The sequence below is a fragment of the Nilaparvata lugens genome, chromosome 1 (genome assembly GCF_014356525.2).
Source record: "Nilaparvata lugens isolate BPH chromosome 1, ASM1435652v1, whole genome shotgun sequence".
Lineage (NCBI taxonomy): Eukaryota > Metazoa > Arthropoda > Insecta > Hemiptera > Delphacidae > Nilaparvata > Nilaparvata lugens.
Genome location: NC_052504.1, coordinates 92,028,211 through 92,055,953, shown reverse-complemented (window position 1 = coordinate 92,055,953; position 27,743 = coordinate 92,028,211). Strand labels below are relative to the sequence as shown.

Sequence of the window (27,743 nt, the reverse complement as noted above, 5' to 3'; positions counted from 1 at the left end):
CACTAATGCTATTTCAGTTCTTAGTGGTTTGAAAATCTTGAAATAAAAGTCTGAAGCTGCGTTTACACCAAATTTAATAACAAAATGTTAATAGCTTAATCCTTATAGATTCTATTAGATTGAACATATCTTATCATACACATGATGAACATATGTGTTTGTCAAGTTCCGTTCAATCTAATAGAATCTTAAAGGATTAAGTTATTAACATTTTGTTAATAACTTTGGTGTAAACCCACTTTTGACAATAACACTATATTGGTAGCTATTACCATAGACAAGAGCAAATTACTACACCAAGAGCGAGGTTAGAATCTGTGTTATTAATAAAATTATACTAAATTATTGCAAGTTGAATATCAAAACAACATGAAGATTATACATTATGAATTTCAGTAAAATTAAACTTACAATGTCAATTATACAAATAAAACTATTCAATAGAATAAATTTATAGAATATTATAAAGTACACTAGCTACACTTGTGATTCTACTCTTCGTGGAATTCAAATCATTGAATAATTCAAGATACAAATTCAATATTGAAGAATTCAAACACATTGAAGTCAATGAGCAATAATCGAGCATAGCCAACTTTCAAAGTTCCAAGGCAATAAAAGGTCAAAACGTATTGAAAATCATCAAAATAATATGTTAGCCCTCAGGACCTGTATGGAAAACAGCTTCAGCTGACAGTACAAATGTACAAGCTCTATTTTATTACATCTCGATGGATAAAGAGATTCATAATAGATTCATCCATCAACATACATAATACACGCCGTTCTATGATGGTTGCCTATATCATAGAGAAACAATAGCGTAAGTAGATATCCCATGGTATAGAGCGTTTATGTCGCAACTTTTACTGTTATCTCAAGCCGATTACTGTTGATTATTGTCGAATTTTACTTTTTTGTTGAACGGCACAATATGAGAGACTACCAGTGTCACACAGCTTCACGGGAAAGAATTACATGAACTATCGGCTTGAGATAAACGTAAAAGTTGTGACATAAACGCCCTATACCATGAGATATCTACTTATGCTATTGTTTCTCTATGCCTATATATAGTGTGTGCACATCCAACTGTCTACTATATTATGGAATATGTCTACAATATTTATGAAAAAACTGTCTACAATATTTCTGGAAACGTATCCAAATTAATTTTTCCGGATGAGTTTAAAATTTCTGTTATCATCAGTTCATCACAGCATATCTGAGCCAATATTTTGTCAATTACTTCCATCATTTTCGATTGAATAAATTTAAATAATAATAACACTGTTATACAATCTAAGTTCTCAATGTCGATTAGAAACATTGGTGTGAAATAGTAGAGGATAAACTTAGTCCATTAATTTTAATCCAGTAAAAGAATAAAATTAATTTTTGATGTGGGTATTCAAAAGTACAAAGTAAAGTTGTGACGTACAACTGTACGTCGTGAGTACAGTCTTCGTTGATTACATTCTTGCGCAATCATTACTCCATGAGTATTGCAGCAAGAGAGGAGAAAATGATTGAATGAGAGAGAGTGAGAGAGATATCTGCTGCTGCTGCAATCCATGAATAATCAAAACAAACGAGAAGCAAACAGCATTTGGGTCAGTACTCTACCTGAATGCACACAGGGGAACTGAGTTCTCCCCCTCCCCCAGCCCTTAAAAACCCCCTAACACCCCTTCAACCCCTCCCAAATCCCAAATGGAACCATACCTAGACCAGAATTAAAATCCATTGATCCAACCCCGTCTGGCTTCTGACTACCAACCCATCAAAGTCATTGCTATACAGTACCGCAGTTCATGAATTTTATTCGGGAAAATATAAATTTTTCTTATCAATTTGAAAAAATATTATTCATTATGTATTATTTTATTTCATTGTCAATCACAAATCATCACATACAATCGGAAGTAATTGTATATAAGTAAATAATTTATTTATTTTACTTCATTGTAATTAGAAGTGTCATTAAATACAGTATTAAGGCCCGGTTGCACAAAAGCCTGTTCAATCATGATCAAATATTACGAGACCCAAATTGAGAAGGACTTTTTTAAAAAGAAGACTTCTCTGATTGGTTCTCATGGCATTTAATAACGGTTAAAATTTAACAGGCTTTTATGCAACCGATCCTAATATTATTTTCCAGCATTGAATAGTCAATCCATTCAATAACTCACCAGAAACTTTTCATATATTACTTTAAGAATTAATAGAACAATATAAAAAATCTTAAAGCATCCTTTATTTAAAAAAAAAACTTTAAAATAGTTCAACATTAAAAAATAAAGGGTGCTTTAAGATTTTTTATATTGTTTTATTAATTTAAAAAGTAGCCCATGTAAATGAAGTGTTTTTACTTTAAGAATGTATGCCATAAAGTTAACTATGGATGTGTTGTAATCTACGTTGAAAATCATTGACACAATAAATATATTTTCCTTTCTTTGTCAGTAAATGAGGTGTTTTTCAGTGGAAATCCATATTGAACGGAAATATTGCTAGTATGATAGAGATTGATGTAGATTTAACAAACAAACTTGTTTCATTAATTCTTTTCATATTTTCATCTCCACTGAATCCCCTGAAACTCTAGACTATGACGCGATGAAAACCACCAAATTAAATTATAAAAGTATCAACTACACAAGAATATTGCTTAATTGTGAAATTGAAACCTGCCGTTGACAATCAAACATTGCATCTTCTTTATCATCAGAAGTATTTTCAGCTACAGTAATTTAGTCCTGTTTTGAACGTTAACGAAATATTCAGTTATGTTTTTCATAGCCTGACATCTCTAAAACCCTCATAGAGACTAGAATAATGGGAGTGAATGGTCTAGCTAAAAAACTGTCTCAAATTGTGAAACATGGAATTTTCCCGATTTTTCATGTTTTGTCGGTTTAATCATACCACTCTCTCTGCAAAGTTTTTTCCCCCCAACAATCCCATGTTCTTGCCGCTGTTTTTAGAGTTATTATTGTCGTTGAATCATAGTAATAGATCATACTTTGGTATATTAATAAGTCAGTCCAACAAACATCAAAACTGACCGTGATCAATCAAACTGCTGCAACCTTCAACTTCCTGCTCCAAAACAAAAAAATTCTGTCAAATAAATTTCTGGTAGAAATTTTCAAGTTATTATTTCACTTGTTCTGCCATCCATCAATCAATTATTTTATGACTGACAGTTTGTACTGGCTTTGTATTCATCTCTCCAAATTTATCCCCGATCTATCAAATAGAAAACTGTTAGATATCTACAAAGAAAATTCATGACTCATGTCAAATCAGGGAAAAACGAATATCCGTTATAATATTCCGTTTCTCTATGGTCAAATATATGATAAAGTAATATGTCTAGAATATATTGAAAATTTCCAGAAGTCTAAAACATTGACAGGCCAATACATTGATTTTCATTGATAGAAAAGTACCTCCGATGGCCTAATATTGAATTTAGGGGGGAAATTCTATTTGAATTCAGAAAATTGATTTGAAGATTGTCATGAGTTGTTTCAAGTAACTTGAAAGAGGTTATTACCATAAAGGAAAGATAGAAGTTTAGCGATAGAATTTTTAAAGATAGAACTTTAACGTATCCCTAATCAAAGATATTACTCTATTGGAACCTTTGACTTAATAAACTCTACAAAAATATTTATCCCACAGGATCTGGATCCACATACTAACATTCTGACAATAAAAAATAACAGTCTCAAAATATAAAATTCAAATTTATTCAACATTAAGAAACTTAACACTATATATTATTCATAATATGATAGATATATCCTTTGAACATTCAACAATAATCTGTCGAATTCTAGATAATAATCACCGTTTCAGATCGAATACCAATATTTACTTACATCTATAACAGTTTTATGTATGTATGATTGTTATAATGACAAAAAATACAATATTATTGAGAATATAAAGAATTATTTTGAGCATACTTTCTGAGATCAAAGGGAGTTTTGTGCATTTATGTTTTAAATAATATTATGAAGAGAGGACCTAAGTTGCAAACTTATTTCACGTAATTTAGAATTTTAGTACGAACTTATGAATTTATAAGAATTTATTTATCAATTTATTGGAAGTTACAATATTCTATACATGTGTTATGATTATTATATAGCCATCGTCTGAATAGATTCAAGATTAGCAAAACAACATAGCTCCATAATATTTCTTACCCAATACATAAATGGAATGTATAGATAATTATAATGAATAAATTATTATTTTATTCATGAATTCCTCAATTCATTTCAACATACAACCTCTTTTCAACAAAGTAACTAAGTAAATTCTATGAATTATTACTTGTGGTCAGTTCATGTATTGTAGTTCTCTTATATGTTGTTGATAAATTTATCATCTTCAGAAAATAGTTGTGAACTTTATTGAAAATATATTTTTAAACATTTTCAAGCATTAAACATGTTACATTAAAAAGAATTAAGATGGAGAATACATTTGAAATTAAACAAATTCAAGTAAAACTGACGAATTTCGTTCTCCATATCACTAGCTTACGATAGAACCAATATTTTGATCGACAACCTAATTTTGAATAAGCATTTGGTACAGATATATCAATAATCCAAAAATAGACATGGCTATTTAGAGCTTCAAGAAAGTGTTTACAGATGCAAACAGACTGAACGTTCAATGATCGTCTTATCGAATTGTATTCGAGAATAAACATTAGACTCTGAATTAGAAAATAAACATAATTATTTGAAACATATCACGTAAAATAGTTTATTAATATATTTCATAATAATGATCATGATGTAATGTAATGTTCCTAATGAATGTTACCCTAAAACACTTTTATGTTGAACCCTATCTATTTCAGAGATATAATATTAATATATTATTCAAAATGTACTATAACACATGGCTGATTTTATTGCATATATTGAGTCTGTAATATATATTTGTAAATAAATGAATGTGTTATGATATTATATTCAAATCATAGGATCCAGAATCCTGGCTTTCTGATCCAATGACAGGGTTGAAGATGAAATAATTGGATGGAAGTTCGAATTGGGATTTCTGTATATCAATTCACAGTCGAATAATATCCTTTTAACAAACATTTTTTAATAATCAAGATATTAAAGTGACTGTCTCGTTCATATTATTAAGTACAATAACAATAGTGTAGAACTTCAACCACAGCTGTTAAGCTACTCAAGTTCTTTTCTTCTTTTTCCATCATGATACTGTTTCTTTTTATAATAATTGCATTGTAAAAATATTTGTAAAATATGTCAGTGTTATGAATAAATGTCAATTTCAATTTCAAACAAATTTCAAAGACTCAATTATTGGTTGGAAACCCATGAGCCAAAGGTGACAAAAGTTGCAAATTTATACTAAAAGTCTATTATATGTACTGTTTAATTATTTCTTATACTACTAGGATTTAGAATTCGTGAATAGCTTCACCACAAATTGTAGAATTGTTTTGACCTAGGAGACTATTGACTGACTGTTCGACAGTAACTTAGGTTTCTATTATAATATTGCTTGGTAATACATTTCTCGTTTATTGGTCAGGTAAAAAATGTTAATTATTGGAACAGATACTAGATAAAGAAGAAAGTAATAATTTTGTGGCAAATTTCACTTTGAGCCTTCTAAACATGAATTGATACCCTCTTAAAATGTATGAATTCAGGGATACTTTCTTGTGTTTATTAAATAGAAGTATAGTACCTTTTGAATTCTTATTCTATTATTTTATTAATTTCAAAGGGTACTATAATTCTATTTTAAAAATGAATTGATACATTTTTCTGTTCTTCATATAACTTGGATGATACAGAATGAGTTCTTAGTATAACTTGGATGATACACAATGACTGATTGAAATCATTGAAAATAAATAAACATCAAAAAACGTAAAATGAATAGTCTTGTCAACTTGAAAAGGAAAATTAATTTTTAATTAGTTGACTGGATCGGAAAAACATAATTCCCAGGATGATATAGCTATAAAAAATAAAATATTTAAATTCATTGTGATTATTTCAACCAACAACAAAAATACCTCATTAAATCAAAACCAACCACTTAAAATATTATTGATCATTCCATCTAAACTTGCTATTAGAGTTTCAGAAGTACAATCCTACCAACATGTATTCAAAAATACATCGAGTTATATCTAAATTCATGGTTAGATCTTTTCAGTTGGTTAAAAAATATAAAATAATAGCAGTGTGTTAAATAAGCTCAAAAGCGCAAACCTATTTGAGTCAAGAACTCTGAGCAAAAATGTGCGTGTACACAAAAATATTATGTTATTTATTTTGAGCTGCGTTTACACCAAAGTTATTAACAAAATGTTTACTTTTCCGTCCTTATAGATTCTATTAAATTGAACATATCTTACCATACACATGATGTGCATATGTGTTTGTCAAGCTTCGTTTAATAAAATATATAAGGACGAAAAAATAAACATCCTGTTAATAGCTTTGGTGTAAACGCAGCCTTAGAATATGTCACAATTTACAAATTCTATAAATGTTCTTCAAAACACTCATATGACCTACCTCAACAAAAATTTGATTTGTTATTAAATATTCAATAAGATTGAAAGGATTCAATCAACAACCTAGAATGAGCCTTCACTTTCCTAATCGGAAAATCATCTCCTTTTATTATTATTCAATTTATCTATGGTTAAAAATTTGATTATCTTTTAATCTTAATTAGAAAGGTCAATTATTCACCAGGGAGACTATCACTACTTATTTATTAAATGCCCATCAGATTCGAGTGCTTAAGAAAATATGAGCTCAACTATTATTTGGTACAACATTGAATAGACATAGAATTAATAACATACCACAAATATCAACATACCTCACAACAACAGTATATTAACAATCTTAAAATTTGTTAACAACGTAATAATCTTCAACAGGAATCAATCTGGCGATAGTATCAGTCAAAAAGTTCTCCAATTTTTATAACTTCCAGATTGGAATAGGCTACATTGCATTCCCTATCTCAATTAAGGTGCTTACAGACATATGCGCCACGAACACGCGTATTTCACTTTTAATCAGCTGTGCTTATTATATCTGTATCTTACCGTTTCTGTAAAAATACAGATATAGTCAGCTGATTAAAAGTGAATTGCTCATGTTCGCGGCGCGTATATCTGTACGCACCTTTAGTCTGGGCGTACACCGGTTAGTCAAGACAAGACTAGTCACGTTTAGTCACAATACTTCACATAGTTGCTATGAAGACATGTCTAATTGCAATGACTAATCAGTGTGAGTTGCGTCATAAGCAACAATGTGAAGTATTGTGACTAAACGTGTCTGATCATGTCTTGACTAACTGGTGTGCGTCTAGCCTACAGATATGCTCCACGAACACGCGTGTTTCACTTTTAATCAGCTGTGCTTATTGACCGAGCGAAGTGAGGTCTAAGATTCAAGTCGACGGTTTGGCATTTCTCTTAGTGTTTAAATATCTGAATGTTTAAATTAATGTTTATATGTTTATATGCTACGCATTTACGGCGAAACGCGGTAATAGATTTTCATGAAATTTGACAGGTATGTTCCTTTTTTAATTGCGCGTCGACGTATATACAAGGTTTTTGGAAATTTTGCATTTCAAGGATAATATAAAAGAAGAAAAGAGCCTCCTTCATACGCTAATATTAGAGTAAAAATCATACAGTACTATAGAATTATTCATCATAAATCAGCTGACAAGTGATTACAAAGATGTGTGGAGAAGCCAGTCTATTGCTGTATTTCCATAAGGTCTATAGTTTCAATCAGGTACTTGTGGATGAGAATACTGCGTGAGGTCTACTGTTCACAGGACTACTAGTTATATCTGTATCTTACTGTTTCTGTACAAATACAGATTTAATAAGAATAGCATCAGCTGATGAAAAGTGAAATACGCATGTTCGTGGCGAATAAGTCTGCACGCAACTTAATACGTGTTACATCAGTTCTGAAGTTATAAAATTAGGAGTATAGGCTGCGGAAAGAGATGTAGTGTAGTTGATCTTACTTCGGGAGCATGTTGCATAAGCATTTAGAAGCTTTGTGAAACTGTAACAACTGACAATAATATGTGCACACACTATAGTGAGGTCCAAATAATGATGGCAGTGGAGAAAAACGTTGCCGAACCTCTGTCTTGTCAATGCCTTCTAAAGACGGTAGCTGATACAGGTTTATCAATATAATATTAACTGTTCATTCTCTTTAAAAATAATCGATTATATTGTATTAAGCAATAAATTGCTATTTATTTATTGCTATAAAACTATTTATTGCTTAATAAAATGTAATCGATTATTTTAAACTAGAATAAACAGTTGATATTAAATTGATAAACCTGTATCAGCTACCGTCTTTAGAAGGCATTGACAAGACAGAGGTTCGGCAACGTTTTCAATAATTTCATAATGGATTTACATAATTAAGATGAAATATTTTGTTAATTATCAATTCTACATTGTTAGAAGACGATCTGGCAACAGAGCAAAGCAAGAAAGAGATAGTGCTATCCGATTTGTTGAATGATAGACAAGGATAGCAATACCATTGCTAATCAAACACTGCCATTATAACGTGGACCTCACTATAGACAAACACAATTTCATGCAGTGAGTGCACATCCTATGGTCAAATGATAACGTTTCACAAGAATATCACATTTTTATGAAACAGGCACAGATTCAGCAGAAAGAAGTGTCAAATTTTGAGATTGCCTTTTGTATATAATGAACTTCAGGATATAAATAGAAATATAAATTTTAAAATTGTTTAGGCACAAAATGTTTCGACTATATGTGCCATTTTTATCAAGTCAACTTGAACTTGAGGACTATATTATAAGGACGATATTATACTATCGAAAGCTTCTTTCACATTAAATTAGATAGCTGACTTTCAGTTGCAAACTCACTGAAGAGTATAGTACGATTTTGAACAGATGCATGTCTAGTCGCCTGACTAGCGTGCGGGCACTGAAAAATCATTTTTTAATTTTTTGAAGATATGTTCTAAGTTATAAACTTATAACACATTGTGTGGCCACTGAAAATTCTTAATTTTTTGAAGATAAGATGTTATATTATATACTTATAACATATTTGATAGTGTAATATCAATAGTGTATTAATAATAATCCTGAAAATCAGGGAATATAATGAGTACATTTCAATCATAAAGCCCTCGATATTGTAATCTTGACATAATAACAGTAACCTGAATAACAATAATAAAATAATGATTTAGCTCAATAATAAAATAATTAGTTCGAATAATGGGAATAATGTGTTCACGTAAGCTTCATAATTATTTTGAGTTGTTCAATAAGCAATTTCAAATTCAAGTAAAAATAAAATAATGTTGTATAAACCTTCAATTCATCCTTTTACAACATTACTAATATATGTTTTCTGAATTTGGAAGGTAGAGTGAGTTTATCGACCCTAGTATCAGTTACAGTAACTATAAAACCAGTTATATAGTTACTGTAATATCAGTGTGCTACCTGGAATTAACTAAGAGATAACAAATAAGAAAATAAAAACTATAGGGGACTCCTGAAAATAAGACTCAGTGTCTTGAAACATGCCTGCAACTCACATAATAAATGAGAAAATTTGAGCTGTAGAATCAAATTGGTTATAGTGACTTCAATAAGAAGAGATTTCCTTATTTATGGTATGAACTTGGCACTTCTTTCCACAAAATCAACGCAACTACATCCCTTATCAACCACCTATAGTCCATACAAAATTACTTCCGACTTGGAGGAATATGCGGAGCAGAGAAATGGAGGAAGATCAGCCAATTATAGTGATAATTTGATTGTATGGTATGAGATGTGGTGTTATTTCGCCATAATTGAAAGAATAAGACGTTGATGTCGATAACACTATATTATTCAAAAATTAATTTAGATTACAGAACCAGGTTTCATGGTAACACCAGAGAAAACTCCTATAATAATAATAATATTGTAATTCTGTGGTAACACCTACCACATCTACAGCTGGACTAATGTTGTTTGTTATTGTTGAAGGAACAGGGAATTCAATTTTGGGTTATGTGCTGGGGTTGTAAAAGGGAAGAGAATGAGAATTGTTAGTGGGAATTCAAAACCATGAATGAAGATACAATCAGCAATAAGCTACCAACCAAATTTCATGTATACAGGGAGTCCCACCAAGGTTGTAACAGCCGTTGACCATAGATTCTACACAACATTTTTGACAAAAAAGGTTCAGAGAACTTTTTTCTTATCGACCTTAATTTTCGAAATATATAGATTTTTCGATATTTTCAGAATATGCCTACTTCCGGTCGTTAAATACTCAATAACTCGATAACTACTGATCAAATTTCAATTTCAAGGGTATTGTTGGAAAGAGGAAAACATTTCAAACAAGATTAATGTAATTTTATTTGTTGTTAGACATTTTGTAGTTTTTCATTAGGGCTCAAACTTGAGAAATGCTATTATTCAAATTAAAAGTCAAATTTCAAACCGATTTTTCTCCGGGCAATTATGATGGTTTCAATATTTTATGATACAGGAAATCATGCGAGTTATTGAAGAAGTCATATCATTGTAGAATGTTAAAATGTTGATTGAAAATTGTGAATATTGTCAGAGAGAAATCAGGTGATTTCACCCCTTTAGGTTCACCACTTGATGCTTGCTGTTTGTGAATGTCCTCATTTTGAAGGTGTTCATTCCAGATATTAGCAGTTTTTAACACTTCATCATGAAACATACCTTTTCGAATTCATACTCATTTGAAAACTTATGAAATGGACAAGTTTTCGAACTATTGAAACCACTACAATTACCCGGAGAAAAATCGAGAAAAAAACTGTTTGAAATTTAACTTTTAATTTGAATAATAGCATTTTTCAAGTTTAAGTCTTAAATTTCATCATTAATCTATCTATTCCCACTAACAATTTCAATTTTCTTTCCCTTTCACAACCCCAACACATAACCTAAAATTGAATTTCCTGTTCCTTCAACAATAACAGACAACATTAGTTCAGCTGAATATGTGGTAGGTGTTACCATGAAACCTGGTTCTGAACTGTAAATTAATTTTTGAACAAATACAGTGGTATTGACAACATAAACGTCTTATTCTTTCAATTATGGAGAAATACCACAACATCTCATACCATTCAATCAAATTATCAGGTAGGTGTTACCATGAAACCTGGTTCTGCAAGATGAATTAATTTTCGAAAAAATTAAAGTGGTATTGACAACATCAACGTCTTATTGTTTCAATTACAGTGATCCCTACTTTTCTCTGCTCTGCTCTGCATATCCCTCCAAGTCGGAAGCTATTTTGTATGGACTACAACTTCAAGACCACAATCGCACTGCTACCAACATTAGTTCGTCCACAATCTCAACAACTCTATTTACAACAGTAACAATTATTGTTCGAAAAAAGAGGCACTGGAGTAGAAAGATACTATTATTGTTGTCTCTTTTCAGAGCACGAACACAGGTTTAGATGAGATTAAGTGTGAGAGAGAGGGTCGATTCTATATGTAGTAAATACGCCGATGGTCCCTCTGTTGTGTTGTGTAGTTACAGTATCAGAACAGACATGTGAAAACAGAAGCAGACATTTGACCAGCCGTTATTATCAACAGATAACCAACAATCAAGCAATCAAATCAAAAACATAAAACGCATCAACACCATTCACCAGAAGCAGAGAACATTACACATTCGCCTAATGCTTGTACGTCAAGTCCAGTCAATAAAGAATTTTTATGAAATGTAAGAATTCATGGGCTCAATTTTAATATGGGAAACTGGATTCATAATGAAGATTTGTAGTTTCTGCGTTGAATCGGTTTGTTGAATATATTTTTATATTCAATGATCTTTAATATCATTTGTATAATGGAATTTGTCATGTGAGTGATATCATTGAATAAAACTTGATTTGATTTGATTTTTATTTGTGGATACAATTATTACAAATCATATAAGTAAGTCCCCATGTCTTGTACAAGTCGTATGGCAAGGGACTCCCCACCAACAAAAGCCATACGAATTTACTTTAAGTAAATACGAATTTACTGTAAGTGATATCATTGAATAAAACTTGATTTGATTTGATTTTTATTTGTGGATACAATTATTGCAAATCATATAAGTAAGTCCCCATGTCTTGTACAAGTCGTATGGCAAGGGACTCCCCACCAACAAAAGCCATACGAATTTACTTTTTAAGAATGATTTATAAAAAATATGATAAATAAAAATTTATTTAAAAATATGATAATTTTTTATGATCTAGAACGAACAACAGGCTTGGTCCAAAACCATTCTATTCCCTAATTTTGATAATGAATAACATGTCCAAAAAATAGGTTATGCTTGAAAGTTCAAATTCAATTTTTGTCTAAAAAATACAAATGAAATAGAAACTTTCTAGTTCTTATATTAAATAACTGAGAAATCACAGTGGTTACAAACTTCATACTGGTTCATTGGGTTTACAGTAATTTTTTAATGAGAATCAGTTATAAAAATAAAGGATTTTATCGATTAAAAGGTGATTTAAATGATTTAGAATTTAGTTCAACTTGAGAATTTGATCATCCACTATCCTAAAGTTACATCAATAAAAACCTCCGGCTAATGAATCAAATTAATAAACATAATCAATGACCTAACAACTATAAATTTATTAAATAACTGAAAATTTGTAATTTTTTGCAATTTTGTCTGAACTTTCAATAGACAACATTCAGCGGTAACAAGCAATCAAACTTGTCAACGTGATTAAATTACTCAATGAATTTAGTATGAGACCTAACAATTTTTATCTCTTAATAAAGGAAATTTTAAAAATGAATTCTAAATTTATCGTTTTGTAGGAAAATAGATTCCTCCACCTACCTTTGAAATGTTAATGAAGGAATTTTTGAACTATGTTCAAAGTAACGTTTCTAATCATCTAGCATGTAATAATTATTATTAATCATTCAACATTCCTAATCATTAAAGTTCAATAATTTTACATACCTCAGCGGATTGGTAACACTTTGGTCATAAGCTGCACACCAAAGTTAATGTTTATTTTTTCGTCCTTATAGATTCTATTAAGATGCGTACAGATTTACGCGCCGCTAACATGAACAATTCACTTTTAATCAGCTGATGCCAAGTTTTTATATCTGTATGTTACCGTTTCTGTAAAAATACAGATATAATCAGCTGATTAAAAGTGAATTGCTCATGTTCGCGTCGCGTATATCTGTACGCACCTTATGATTGAACATAACTTATCATACACATGATGTGCATAAATGTGTTTGTCAAAGTTCGTTTAATCTAATAGATTCTATAAGGACGGAAAAATAAACATTTTGTTAATAACTTTGGTGTGAACGCAGCTATACTCTAAATATAACTTATATCAATTATTATTGCTCTGATTGGAAATAATTATTATTGACAAATATAATACTTTAATTATCATGATTATTTACTTATTCAATTAATGAAGCATAACATTTAAGGTCACTGTACATCACCAGTAGCAAAATCTCAATATCTCAGGAGCAATACTTTAATATTGTGTAATATTTTTACAACCTTTTCAAATTCTTCAAATATGCAACAGCTTATTGCATGTTTGAATTGGTATTTGCTCTTAGATTTTGAAGTTTTACCCTTCAATGGAAACTGACATGTTCTTCAAGAACAACAAAACGAACTCAAAATAAAAACTTAAGTTTGAGTCAAGTTTAAGATTTTAAGTTTGAGTTTAAAAACTTGATGTGAACATTGAATTTAGACTGTTATTATGTGAACTACAAAAAAAAATTGAACTTTTACTAATATTTCTGAAAGAGTACAGAATATTTCATATTTAATCTTTAATTAGAATCTTCATTGACTGGACTCTCCAGTACAGTCAATATTATTATGTATTTAATTATTTGACGGTTACTATAAAGCAATACTGTTATTCAGTTTGGGAATAATTACTCTGAAGACAAGAATCAAAATAAATATTCTACATATTAGCATAGTGCATCTAATTCAATTTAACATCCAATATTTACATTGTTTTCCCAAGACATTTACTATGTTGTTGAAATCTATTTAGATTTGTACATTTTTACAAGAGATTTTTGAAAACTAGCCTATTACTAGTGGAAAGAGATAATAAAAGATTACAGATTTTAATTTTGCTAAATAATGTTCAATTCTCACTTTAGAATAAACACATTCTATTCATTATCTGCCTCAAAAAATTCAATGATTGGATATTTTAATTTGAAAATGGTTCTGAGCCTGGAAAAGATTCCTGAAATAGATTTCTAGAGATTCAATCTGAGAGTAACAGCATACTTATTTGATATCAGTATCATTAATTTTTTCCCCAATTTCATCTTTTCAAACCCTGAGAAGTTCTTCAAGTTCTCCTATTGGGAGGCGGATGTTGTGTCTTATTCTTCATTCTCAAATAAAAAGTATGAACTACCAACAAAGAGGAATAAAAATTTAGAATGATAATTGTCTCAAACTTCAGTCCCTAAAACAAGAATCACTAAACTCTATCTTTCAAGAGAAAACTGCTAGACCACGGACATATTTGAACTTTTTTATTATCTCAAGATAACTACTTTCTGCCACTCTTGAATAAAAATTTAAATTCAAAAACCAATGTAATAATTTACGCAGTAGTGTATAATTTTATCTAAACTCTTTCTCTACACTCTTGGAATCAAACGTTTTAAAACAAAAACCAATATAATAATCTACGAAGTAGTGAAGGTGATAATTATTGTAGTATGTAGTAGATATCTTCAATTCCTCATTGAATTAAATTCTTGAGTTTAACTCGCAGCCACCCATCTATCATAAAAATGAGATACTAATCCCAATTCTTACAACTTTATGAATCTCCAGGAACCTAGTCTCTAGACCTAGACTCCAAAATTACCAGATATCAATTTTGATAACGTTGTAACAGCCGAAACTAACTATTCATTACTTCATTAAGATGTGGATGTGATAACTTCACATAATTAACATTGACACCTCAGTATTGTAAATAAATTGTTCCACCTCAAAGTATACAAGTTTTAATTATACTTTAGTTCGATTTTCGTAGCCTGATAACAAGTTCGAGTAGCTTTGCAAGTGTATTATGATGCATAGTAGGAAAGAAAAGAATGACTGCCTTTATTTTTCCTAGAGAGCGAAGTTAGGCTAGGCGAACACAAGTTAGTCAAGACAAGACAAGACATGATCAGACACGTTCAGTCACAATACTTCACATAGTTGCTTAAGAAGACATGTCTAATTGCAAAGACTAATCAGTGTGAGTTGCGTCATAAGCAACAATGTGAAGTATTGTGACTAAACGTGTCTGATCATGTCTTGTCTTAACTAACTGGTGTGTGCCTAGTCTTAGGGCGCAGTTGACCCTATCTTACACTCAACTCTCTGTTAAGAGTACATAGAAAGAAACACGATTACAATATATAAAATATTGGGAGGCATGTTTATAGAGTAGTAAATCACCCACACAAATAGTTCCATAGTCTCAAGCATTCGATACCCTAACCTCCTAGAAACTTTGTGAGACCACATAACCAATCAATCAATCAATCTTGATGCGAGCCTTACAATCTACTTGCACTTGCTGGCAAACCATCAATCAACCAATGCCTGTACAATTCTAACAAGGTGCAATATAATAATCAATCCATGACTAAATCATAATATATAGATCGATACAATGCTCAATGATATTGAATGTTTCAATATTGTTGATGGTGAATAATTGGTTGAGTATTTTACTAACCGTGGCAGGGGCGGTGCGAGCTGTCTCGGGGGTGGGGGGTCGCAGAGTGGGAGCTGGACTGTGGGTGGCTGATCTTACATAACCGCCGCTGTAACAAAAAAAGGAAACGCAAATTGAAATTTGAGATACTAATCTGAAATGAAAGCAACAAGCATATCAGGTAACTTATCTTATATTGAACTTTCAATTTATTTTACATCAATATTAATTTATTTACAGATGGAAATTACTGAGATATTGCAATAGAGAATTGAGCGTGTATTTTGTTGAACTTTCAATTATCCATTCGTTTCTCTTATTGTTTCCTCACTTTATCTATTAATAATTGATAGATGTAATAATTTATCACTATTTTCCAGTTTATTAGTACCAAGATAACTATTCTCTCAACTATCTCAAGCTCAAAATGAAGTGAATTTGAATTTACATACATTAATTTGTCTATAATTTAAGTTACTTTACTTTTACTTTTCTTCGTAGTCATAGTCCATGCTACGGTACTTCCCTATAGTGTTTCTATCAAATCTCAGGCTAGGCACACACCAGTTAGTCAAGACAAGACAAGACATGATCAGACACGTTTAGTCACAATACTTCACATAGTTGCTTATGAAGACATGTCTAATTGCAATGACTAATCAGTGTGTGTTGCGTCATAAGCAACTATGTGAAATCTTATTTATCTCTTTCCTGTATAGGGCTACTTTTATAGAAATAGAAAGAGAAATAAAAATCTTAGTACCCTTTTTGAAATATTTAATCACAACATGTTTTGGACATTGATGCCATTTTCAAGTGATATCACTGAAGTGGATAAATTATTACATCTATCAATTATTAATAGATAAAGTGAGGAAACAATATTATACAACAATGAGAGAAACGAATGGATAATTGAAAGTTTATCTGAAGTTCAACAAATAAACGCTCAATTCCCTTGTGAAACAGCTTTGTTCTCTCGAGAATTTCTTCAAATTTATCAATATAGTTTATCTATTAATATATAGATTTATTAATATAGTTCTCCACTTCTAGATCTTGAGCACGACAAGCAATCGACGTTAGACGGTTGATGTCGATCGACTCAGGTTTTGGACCTTCCACTTATTTTGGGAACTGCAACAACCAGTAGCCTATAAGAGGCAAGATATTATCGGACCAGCCAATATAGTTGATAGCTTATGTGACTTCCACGTGCAATGGGGCATCATGGTCTCACTCTTGATCAAAACGGGACTTGAGAGCGAGAAGCAAAATTCCCGATAAGGCGATCGAAGAGAAATTGAAAGGAAAACGTAGGAGAAATAGATGGAAATGGGCGAAAGGAATGAGAAAACAGAGGAGAGAGTGGAAAATAGGATTAACAACAAGAGTGAGAAGAAGAGAAAAAAGGGAGAGTAGAAGAGAGAGAAGATGAGGAGGATAAGAGGGAAAATCGCAGAAAAGGGGGAAAAGGGAAATATAAGAGAGAGATTCAGAAGAAGATGAAGAAGAAGAAGAAGATGATGATGATGATGATGAAGAGAAAAAGAAGAAGAAGAAGAAATAGGGAGAAGTGATTTATTTTTATTTATTTATTTATTCATTCATTCAGAATTACACAACTTACAGAAAAGTACCACAGGCTTATAAGCACAAAACGGTTACAATTTGAATTTATACAACAGTCTAAATGTAGTTAGGTTATGTGTCACTTAACATTCATCAATTAAAACACTCAATTTACAATTCAAAACACACAAATATCATTTTTAAATTGATAAAATACTTCTAAATTAAATTAAATCAATCACAATTGATTAGAAAATTCCAAACTTTGAAAAAATATAAAATTTTGAGACCGGAAAGACAAAAACTGAGAGAAAATTATAAGGAAAAGAGATAACAAGAGAAAAATGGGAGAGAAGATTTATAAACAGGGAATGAAGTAAAGAAGAATTAGATGGAGAAAAAAGTAAATAAGCGAAGAGTGGAATGTACTAGAAGTAGATTGAGGAGAAAAAGGGAGAAGGAGGAGAAGAAGAAGAAGAGACTCGGAGGAAGGCAGAGAGGACGAATGAAGAGGAAAGGAAATATAACAATAAATGAAATAGAAGACAAGGGTAGAAGTAGGAGGAGCTTGATAGAAAATGATTAATAAGCATAAAAGAAGAAAGGAGGAGGAGAAGAGATAAAAACAAGGGGAGAAAGAGAGCAAGAAGGGAAAACAAGGAAATAAAAAGATCAAAAGGAAGAGAAAACAAGGGAGGAGGTCGGAGAAAGAGCAAGGAAAGAAAAAGATGGTATCTAAAAGAGCGTAATAAGATTGGGCTCCTTCTCTCGAGGGTGAGTATATTATGTATAAAATGAAAGGGATGATGAGGTAGAGCGGATAAAAGGAGAATATGATCATTGAATCAAGATCTAAAAAGTGAAAAAGAAGATATTGGCCGAAAATGGATAAACGAAAAAGTCGAAAGTGAAATGGAAGGGGAGAAGAAAGTGGAGGAAGAAGATGGAATAGGCAATAAAGATTTGTTCTCCTTCACCCTCCATCTCTCTCTCTCTCTCTTGAAAAACCCGATCAGAGCTTTTCATGCTCTCAACTGATGAGACGTCTATAAGGAGACTGGATGAATTATTAGATCAACCTAACCCAGTTCTCCCTACTGCAGTAATAGATGACCTCCATTTTGACCAATTTAGACTCCCCACATGTTCACTTTTCAAGTGCATTACTACATCGATTTTTTATAAGGTAGGGTGAAGCTGAAATTTAAAATTGAACTTTCAGTTGAATTTTAAATATAGATTCACCTCACCATCCCTGGACTGTAATGCAAACATCAACCGTGGACGAATAATATAATCTAAAAGTATATTTTTTCTGTGCATCAACCCTGAAGAATGGGTTACAACTTTGAGGACGCCAAAAAACCAGTTCAATATATATATACTATGTAGATTATTTCGAAAAAAATGAATAAAACCATTATCACACAATTTTTACAAGTACTCAGCTCAACTTTAACAAAATTACATCAATTTTCTACCAATTTGTTAACAAAAAAAAATGGAAGCACGTAGCCCAAATAAACAATTTACAACTGTTCTAATTAATGTCAGAGATTTAAAAAATACGTGATAATTTTGATGCTCAAGCCCATAAAAATCATATAATTGAAATACAAACTTGCAAGAACATCTCATATTTTCTCTTGAATCAAATCATTTCCGGTTTAAACAGTTTGATTTTTTATGATTCTGTTGTTATAAAATTTTGTAATTATTAGTTAAATTTAACTTCAACTTTCTGCATTATTTCGAAATATTATGTTTTTCTTTTACTGTTTTGAAACTCTCACCAGCGGACAAAGATTTTCTTTTTGCTGGTTATGCCTAGATTTTATATTTTATTTTAATTTTATTCAAGTATATGTATGAGTAATTATGCTTATTTATTTATATTCTTTATTATGTTTTGAATATTCTAATTGGCAATAAATGAAATGAAATTGAATTGAATATAATCAAGTGTTTCAAAATCATATAATTTTGAAATACATACGAGAAACTTGCAAGAACATCTCATATTTTTTCTTGAATCAATGTATTTCCGGAATATAATCAAGCGTTTCCGGCATTCATTTATCGATGAATGAGTGAGAGAGGAAATGAGTCAGTGTAGTTTCGCTTTTATATTTATAGATAAAAGTTTCAAATAAGTTTAAACAGTTGTGAGAACTGCTTCATAATCTTTATTAGAATAATACCTAGTCCTAGTTATGCTCGGATATTACAACATGACACTGCCATGACTCGGGGAGTATACAGGATACATCATCAGCTGTGCTAATAGTGAAGTTGTGTTTCTTTTCTGACTCAAAGTTTTGCATAATTACTCAAAAATTTCCAATTTGTAGAGATTTGAGTAGAATATTTTTGTTTTTAATCAGTTTTTAAATATCAAAATTCAAAATTTTTAGTTTAGTCATTAGTTTTGAAGTGGAAATTGGACTTTTTGAAGTGAAAGTAAAATCTTAACCTTATTCTTTTTTGAAACTTTTATTTGTAAAAATTTGGGAGAAGACAGTTTTGGGCTATGCCTGTTGTCTTCCCCCAATCATATTATATTTATAATTATGATTTGTAATTGTCAATGAAATAAATAATACTGTTTTAGCATAGATTCATGCAGGAAATTCTTCAGGGATTCTCTATGACGTTTGTTATACGAGTGCAATAGGAACTCTCTCAATACCTAACCTACAATGAAATATTGACTGGATGCAGTCAACTGCAATAAATACCGTGAAAACGACCCGCTGCTGTCTGGAAAATAAAATATACCGGCTTGTAGTCCCACGGGAACCTTTTAAACAGATCGTAACACTCATCCTATTCCCTCAGGACTATTCGAAAACTTTATCGTTTCTATAGATACCTTGAGAGTTCGAAGCTGTTTGATTAATTTTATTCTATGAATATTCCATCAATAAATAATCGTCGGTCTCTTGAGTACAATATTTGAGATACATCAATATTGTATCTACTGGTATTGTTTGTTGGTTTTTGCAATTATTTATCTGTGTTATCTATTGCAATGCAATAATTCAATTTGTTTTGTCATTCATAGATTGTGGTTCATCTCTGAGGGATCATCACTTTTAGAAGAGACAACATCAAGTCTACTACTTGACAACTTGAGAGACATCTTGTTTTTCTATTTTGTACAGTTCAATAATAAATAAATCTTGAATGAAATAGTTATTTGTGCAACTAGTGCGCAAAGTGACAGTTTGCTGCACCGAAAGAAACGTTTTCGCCACACTGCACAGAAAGCAGCTGTTTTCCAGTCCCTACGTAGATCTGAAAGACCTTGTTTGCAGACGACGTCAGAAAAGGGTTTCTTTTCCGGTCTAGGCCAGAAAGTTGTCTCTTTCCGGCCGCTTATGGCTGGAGACAACGCGCTAATTATTATTAATAAGTCATCCGCTAGATCGGGCGAGTGTCCACTTTCATAATAAGCTGAAGTCGCCATGATTTTAGTTCCAGTTTCGAATCAAACTAATTCGCTTCGCAACCAGTTTTATTCAATTATTTACTGTTGATTAGTGAATTCCGAATTTTCAAAAATGCTTGAAGATGACTGTGGTATTCCAAGTGAAATTTTAAAAGAATCTGAAATCCTGACTGCAAATCTTCTACCACTAAAATCAAGAGATAGGTACGATAGCTTAACGAGTATTCTTTATTTTGTATTCTTTATTTATTTTGTCAGCAATACCTGTAGTGTGGCGAAAAATATCGTTCGCACCACGGGCAAAAATGTTTTTCCAGCTCTCAATCTTTTCTAGTCCTCGGCCTACGGCCTCGGACTTGAAAACCGATTTCGAACTGGAAAAATCTCATTTTCTGCTCTAGGTGCGAAATATACTATTACGCCCGAGCCGTAGGCGAGGGCGGAATGGTTTCTTGAGTGCAGCAGAGGAACTTTGCGCACGTATTTCACATTAAGTTTTTCCTACAGTTACTATTGAATATGAAAAGTGGGTAATTATGGGTAAAATTGCCTGAAATGCATCAAATGTTTTTCTGTGTAATTTTATTATTGATAAAAACCTTAATCCTAAAATCCTAAAGTCCTCGTTGTCGTTGGTTATAATATATAATACTAATAATTAGCGCGTTGTGCTTCGTTGCACCTCTGCTCACTATAGCAGCCCAGTCACTGTTACCAACTTCATTTTGATTTTGCTGCACTGTTGCTCCATATAACCTACTAAGTATTTTGCGTTGCCATGTTGCAAATCTGGAGTGCAGAAAAATTTTTCCCGCACTAGAGCGGAAAAGTGATTCTTTGCGTTCTGTAATCAGTGCAGCAATGGCCACTTTCCAACGTAACTGTAGGAAAAGATAAATTCTCACTCAAAGATTTCAGAAATATTTTCAAACCCTCGACAAATGCTTTTGAATAAGACAACGCTCACAGTTAATACCATAAATTAAAAAAAATAGATGAAAACAATGATACAAAATGAAATTCGAATACAGTAGAGCCCCGATTAAAGGGTGGTATCTCAAGGAACCAGGAAGTGTATTTTGTTTATGGGGTAATCTCAATAGCATTGATTCTTATTAACGAATATGCTCAAAGGTTTATAAAATAGTTTATAGTACCCTTTTAAATTAATAAAACAAGAATACAAATTGTAACGTAACGTAATTGTAATTGTTACGTTACAATTTGTATTCTTAAAGGGTACTATAATTCTATTTTATAAATACAAGAAAGTAGCCCTGAATTTATACATTTAAAAAAATGTTCAAAGGTATTAGAAATGAATATATATATATATATATATATAATATATATATATATATATATATAATGAATGCTGTAACGAGGGACTCGCTCTATCAAAATTAGCCACTTCGGATTCTACGTTTCACTTGTCACATTCCCTATGGTTGGATAAATGATGTTTCATTTTTCATTTATTTACACAATCACGAAATCAAATCAACGAAGAGAGAAAATTTTAACTTTGAAATTTATCAAATACCAGCGCTTAGTCAACTTTTTTCCACTCTTCTAATTCAACTACTGTAATTGATTTGATTTCGATTTCGTGAAAGTGTAGATAAATTAAATGAATACTCAAACCATTCAATGTACAAAATGAAACAGATGTTATGTAGAAACCCCTCTCCACTTGAACTAATAGAGATTTCACACTCAGTAGTTTTTCAGCAATGTACATTGCACAACTTCAAATAATATCATCCCCTACCTCAACTGAGAGAGAGGGTTGGACCAGCATGCCACCATAAGGGAGGGGCGGCACCAATTAACAAACATATAATTAGCTGATGCTAATAATGCAAGCGATAGGCTACCCGCAAATGGAATGTCGACAGGGGGATCAGTTGACATACCGGTCATTTCCATGTGGGTCCACTGTTCTGTGGTTACAATGACAATCAGGGGTTGTGTGATAAAATTGAGATTGGAATCGATAAAAGAGAAAGAGCGACAGAGAGATCGATTGATTGAACGCTTTATTTATGCAGATTACAATAAATATAAAGTACTGGATTAAAGACTTATGTAACCTCACTTTGGACTATTTATGTGCAAAAATCAAGGAATTGAAGAAGTTTTGGGTAATTTTCTGTTTCTCTTTCCAAATATCGTGTTTGTGACTGTTCTAATGAATAAATAAATAAATAAATATGAAATTGAAATACAGCAGAGTTTAAAATAGATTTACATAATTGAACGAGATACGAGCGAAAATGAGGGTTAGGGAGTTCCAAATTCCACTCAAGGACAAAATCGTTGTCCGTCTGTTTGCATGTTCTACAATTGCTTTCAAATGCTTTAATTAATCAGCTTCAAATTTGAATACATATTCTTCGAACCTTTTTACAGATCGAGTTCGCTGGACAACAAAATTTACCGACTCCTTAAGGTAGGCGCACACAGATCGTCATCGGACGGACGGCACGCATCGGACGGATCGGACGATTAGATTTGATGCATTGTTTTTAATATTGGAGTGCGCATACCTATCCGCAATATATAGGTATGCGCACTCCAATTGAAAACAATGCATCAAATCTAATCTTCCGATCCGTCCGATGCGTGCCTTCCGTCCGATGACGATCTGTGTGCGCCTACCTTTAGTCGCCGAAAGTATTGGCTTTCAAAATAACTATGTATTTTGTATGGTATTGACTCAACAATTGAGAGAATAATCATACAAAAGTCATATGGTAGGCTATATTGTGAATTGATTCCATCCAGAGATTAGATGAGATTAAAAAATGTAATATTGTTGAATTTTGTGGAGGAAATAAATTTGAATTGAATCTGTTGTACAGTAGCAGACATTGGAGAATTCTATACTGATAATGTTAGTCACTGTTACCAAAGGTCACAGTTACTCTTGTCAACAATCACGGTTACTGCTGGCATTTCATCACTATAGCCATAGAATAACCAATGTATGATAGTATCGTTACTATGATAGTATGGCGTATTATATAGCCATAGAATAACCAATATACAGGGTGGGTGTGATTGGGGATGTTACTCGGATTGATAATACTACTTCACTATAACATTAAAATCTGGTCCGCCATCTTGGATCCGCCATTTTGAATGCAACTTTATTTTTTTTAATTGGAAGGTGGTCGTGCGATACATGATTTGATATGGAATTTCAAGTAAAAATGAATGGCGAAAACCGCACATCGATATCGCAACTGTTCAGAAGATATTCACATTATCAATCAGTACCATGCAAATCAGAAATGAAATACATGAGTGGTATTGATTAATAATGTGAATATCTTCTAAACGGTTTGAGATATCAATGTGCGGTTTTCGCCATTCATTTTTTATTGAAATTCCGTATCGAAATCATGTATAAGATGACCACCTTCCTATTTAAAAAAGTAAAGTTGCATTCAAAAATGGCGGATCCAAGATGGCAGACCAGATTTTTAAAGTCATAGTAAAGTAGTATTTTCAATTCGAGTAAAATCCCCAATCACACGCACCTAGGAATCACTTCTTTTTATGAGATACTAAGCCGTTCTCAGACTTTTTTCTCTCTTTTCTACTTTGAATAGTATTGATTAATAATGTGAATATTTCCGAAACGGTTTGAGATATCGATATGCGGTTTCTGCCATTCATTTTTTCTTGAAATTCCCTATCGAAATCATGTATCGCATGACCACCTTCCTATTTAAAAAAATGAAGTTGTATTCAATCTGGCGGATCCAAGATGGCGGAACAGATTTTTAAAGTCATTGTAAAGTAGTTTTTTTCAATTTGAGTAGGATCCCCAATCACACCCACCGTCAAATTACCTTTGTGTATGAGATACTAAGCCGTTCTCGGACTTTTCACCCACTCTGTATGGTAGTATGGTATTCTATGCCCTATGTTATTAAACATTTGTGAATTCTAGTGACAATTGAAGTCACTACTGTTATCATAAGGCCACAGTTACTCTAGTTAACCATCACGGTTACTGCTAACATTTGATCACTATAGCCATAGAATAACCAATCTATCGGTACACCATCTTGACAGCGATACATTGGCGGATCAGCACCACATTCCATTAGCATGTTGGTCAATGCGGTCTAGAGACTATAGTGTGGTCCACGTTATAATGACAGTGGATAAAGATAGAAGAATAGCGATGCCAATTCTCTGCATTAATCAATTATATTTCTACACCGTCAAAAACATAATTGTCATCGTTGTGGACCTAGAAAAGGATAGTACCACCGGCTTTGTCGAATGATAGACAAGGATAGCAAAACCGAAGTTGATCAAATACTGTCATTATAACGTGGACCCCACTATAGAGTAGACCACAACTGCCAATGATAACAGCATGTCATCCGCTTGCCAGCGATGACTCATCGATCGTCTACTCTGCAAATCACTTAAATCTGTCAGTATGCACTAAATATTACATCAATGCCATTGAGTCACATGCAAAGATGACAGTCTGATGTAACTCAACTTGTTGCCGCAGTAGACTGGTCTGCAAATCAAGTTTCTACAAAGAAACTAATATGGAAAGAATTTTGAAAAACAAGTAGAGTACCTACAAAAAGAGATGAGAACAAATGAGGGAAGAGATTGGAGGAACAAAGACAGTGCAAGAGAGATGAGAACGAACGTGAAAAGATATTGGATTTTTATTTACTCTTATGGCTTTTATCGGCAGAGGGATCCTTTTGGATGTTCTGCCTCGCCGTATTACCCAATGTCATTTCCTATCAACACTCAAGTTTATAGGTTATGTCTTGGGTTCTTCATTTTTCTCACTAAAAATTTGCACTTTCACTTCCTGAGTTCCTATTTTATAAATTTTAAAATCAAGAAAACTATTTTCAAACACAAAATCACATTTAAAAAGCAAAAACTATAAAAATTTTGATGATAATATTGAACTGAATATTTCACATTACAATTTTTTCCATGGCAAAGATATTGGATGAATAGTTATGAATTAATTTTAAATGACTTTCTAATTTGAATATGTTCATTGGTTTTGAAAAAGAAGTAGGTCTAAAAGGTGTTTTCTGAATGAATGTTACTATTTTCATTTTATTTTAATTGGATTGGAGGAACTACGAAAAATATATGTAGTAAAAAGAGAGGTAAGAGGAGGAAGTGCAGTAGAAAAAGATAATGAGAACGAATGTGGAAAGTAATAAGAGGAACGACTTTAGTACAATAAATACAGAAAAATATATAATTCAATATGAATAGGAGAATCAGAGATACATTTAAATATACAATAAATACAGAAAAATATATAATATCAATATGAATAGGAGAATCAGAGATACATTTATTGAAAAAGTAGATGAAAAACTATTGTGAAAAGATATTAGAAAAACGAATATAGAGGAAAAAGACTTGATACAAATATAGAGAGAAATTTGAAGAGGAATACAGTGGAAAGAAAGATGCAACAGTAATATGAAATGTGATAAGAGGAAGGGTAAAAAGAGATGAAAACCCAATATAAGAGGAATGAATACAGTAGGTAAAGAGATAAGAAAGTAAAGTGGCTTGAGATTGAAGTAATGTGCGCAGTACAATATAAAAATATTGAAATAAATAAGATTAAAAATTATATATGTGGATTAAGAATTAGAAAGGAGTTTCTTTGAGAATAGCAAAAACAATTATAAATTAGGATAAAAAGTACAAACATTAAAAATTGAACGCTATGAAGGGTTGGGTATGAGCCTTGCGTTTGAACTCGAACGGAAATCTGCATGCAAATATCAAATGAATGAAAATAGATGGTAATTTTCCAGTTTTTATACGTTCTGTTGAATTTCTCTGGATGACATGCAAGTTTTCATTATCCTGCGATCGAACTGAACAATTTTCATTTAGAGCTTGCCGTATTTCTTTCAATGACACGCAACTGGATTTTATCACAGCGATTCACTTCGTTAGAAATTTTATTTCTGAAGAAGTGTTTCTTTTCCAGCGCTGTAATAATACATAATACTCAAAAATGAGTAAAATAGCTCAGTAGTAGATATAATATCATCAATATCTAGCTTCAATCCTTCCAATTTTTCTTTTTCAAATGTACCAAATTTGATTCGAATAACTGACAACAATACTGGCTTGCTATTGGTCGCGTTGACTCCGCCCAACAAAATGGTAGTCTACCAATGGTGTACTTCTAAACGAAGATGGATTTCTTCTTCCTCATGACTATTTAACACATAAATCGTTTATAGCTTATATGAACTAGAAATTAGCACTAGAGCATATTTATCTATTTATTTATTCATTTATTTATTAGGTTAGTAAAAACAATACAACAATCGGAAAAGAATAAACAGGCTATCGTTTATAGCTTATATGAACTAACTAAGTTTTAATTTATATCTTTCATATTTTTATAGCAAACTATTCATTGAGAAAAATGTTTCTGTGAACTAACAGAAATGAATTGACCATTTATGATTTTGACTTGGAAAATTTTGAAACAGATCATCACGATATCAGGTTAAAATAGAAACAAAAAAGGCAAGCGTGTGTAAAAGACTTTGTTTTTTCCTGTTTCCCTAGCAACGAATTCTAATATAATGAAACCTATTCGTGTCGAGGGGGCGTTCGGTGCTATGCGGTTGCTATTCGGTACCGAATTCAAACCGAATCATCGTTTCACACTCATCGGAATTTGCCGAAAACGAAACGAACCGAACCAAACCGAAAGTGTGTGAAAGTAGCCTCTCGCTAGCAACGAATTGAAACCTGATGGAATTTATTAGTCAAGTG

The 27,743-nt window shown here is 31.8% G+C and overlaps 1 protein-coding gene across 1 annotated transcript in view; it reads right to left on the bottom strand.

Annotated features, from left to right (window-relative positions):
• Positions 1-27,743, bottom strand: part of LOC111055461 — a 209,632-nt gene that overhangs the window by 50,760 nt on the left and 131,129 nt on the right. The window contains exon 8 of the mRNA XM_039419615.1: positions 15,920-16,007. Within this exon, the coding sequence (XP_039275549.1) occupies positions 15,920-16,007 (88 nt within the window). The remainder of the gene's footprint in view (positions 1-15,919; positions 16,008-27,743) is intronic.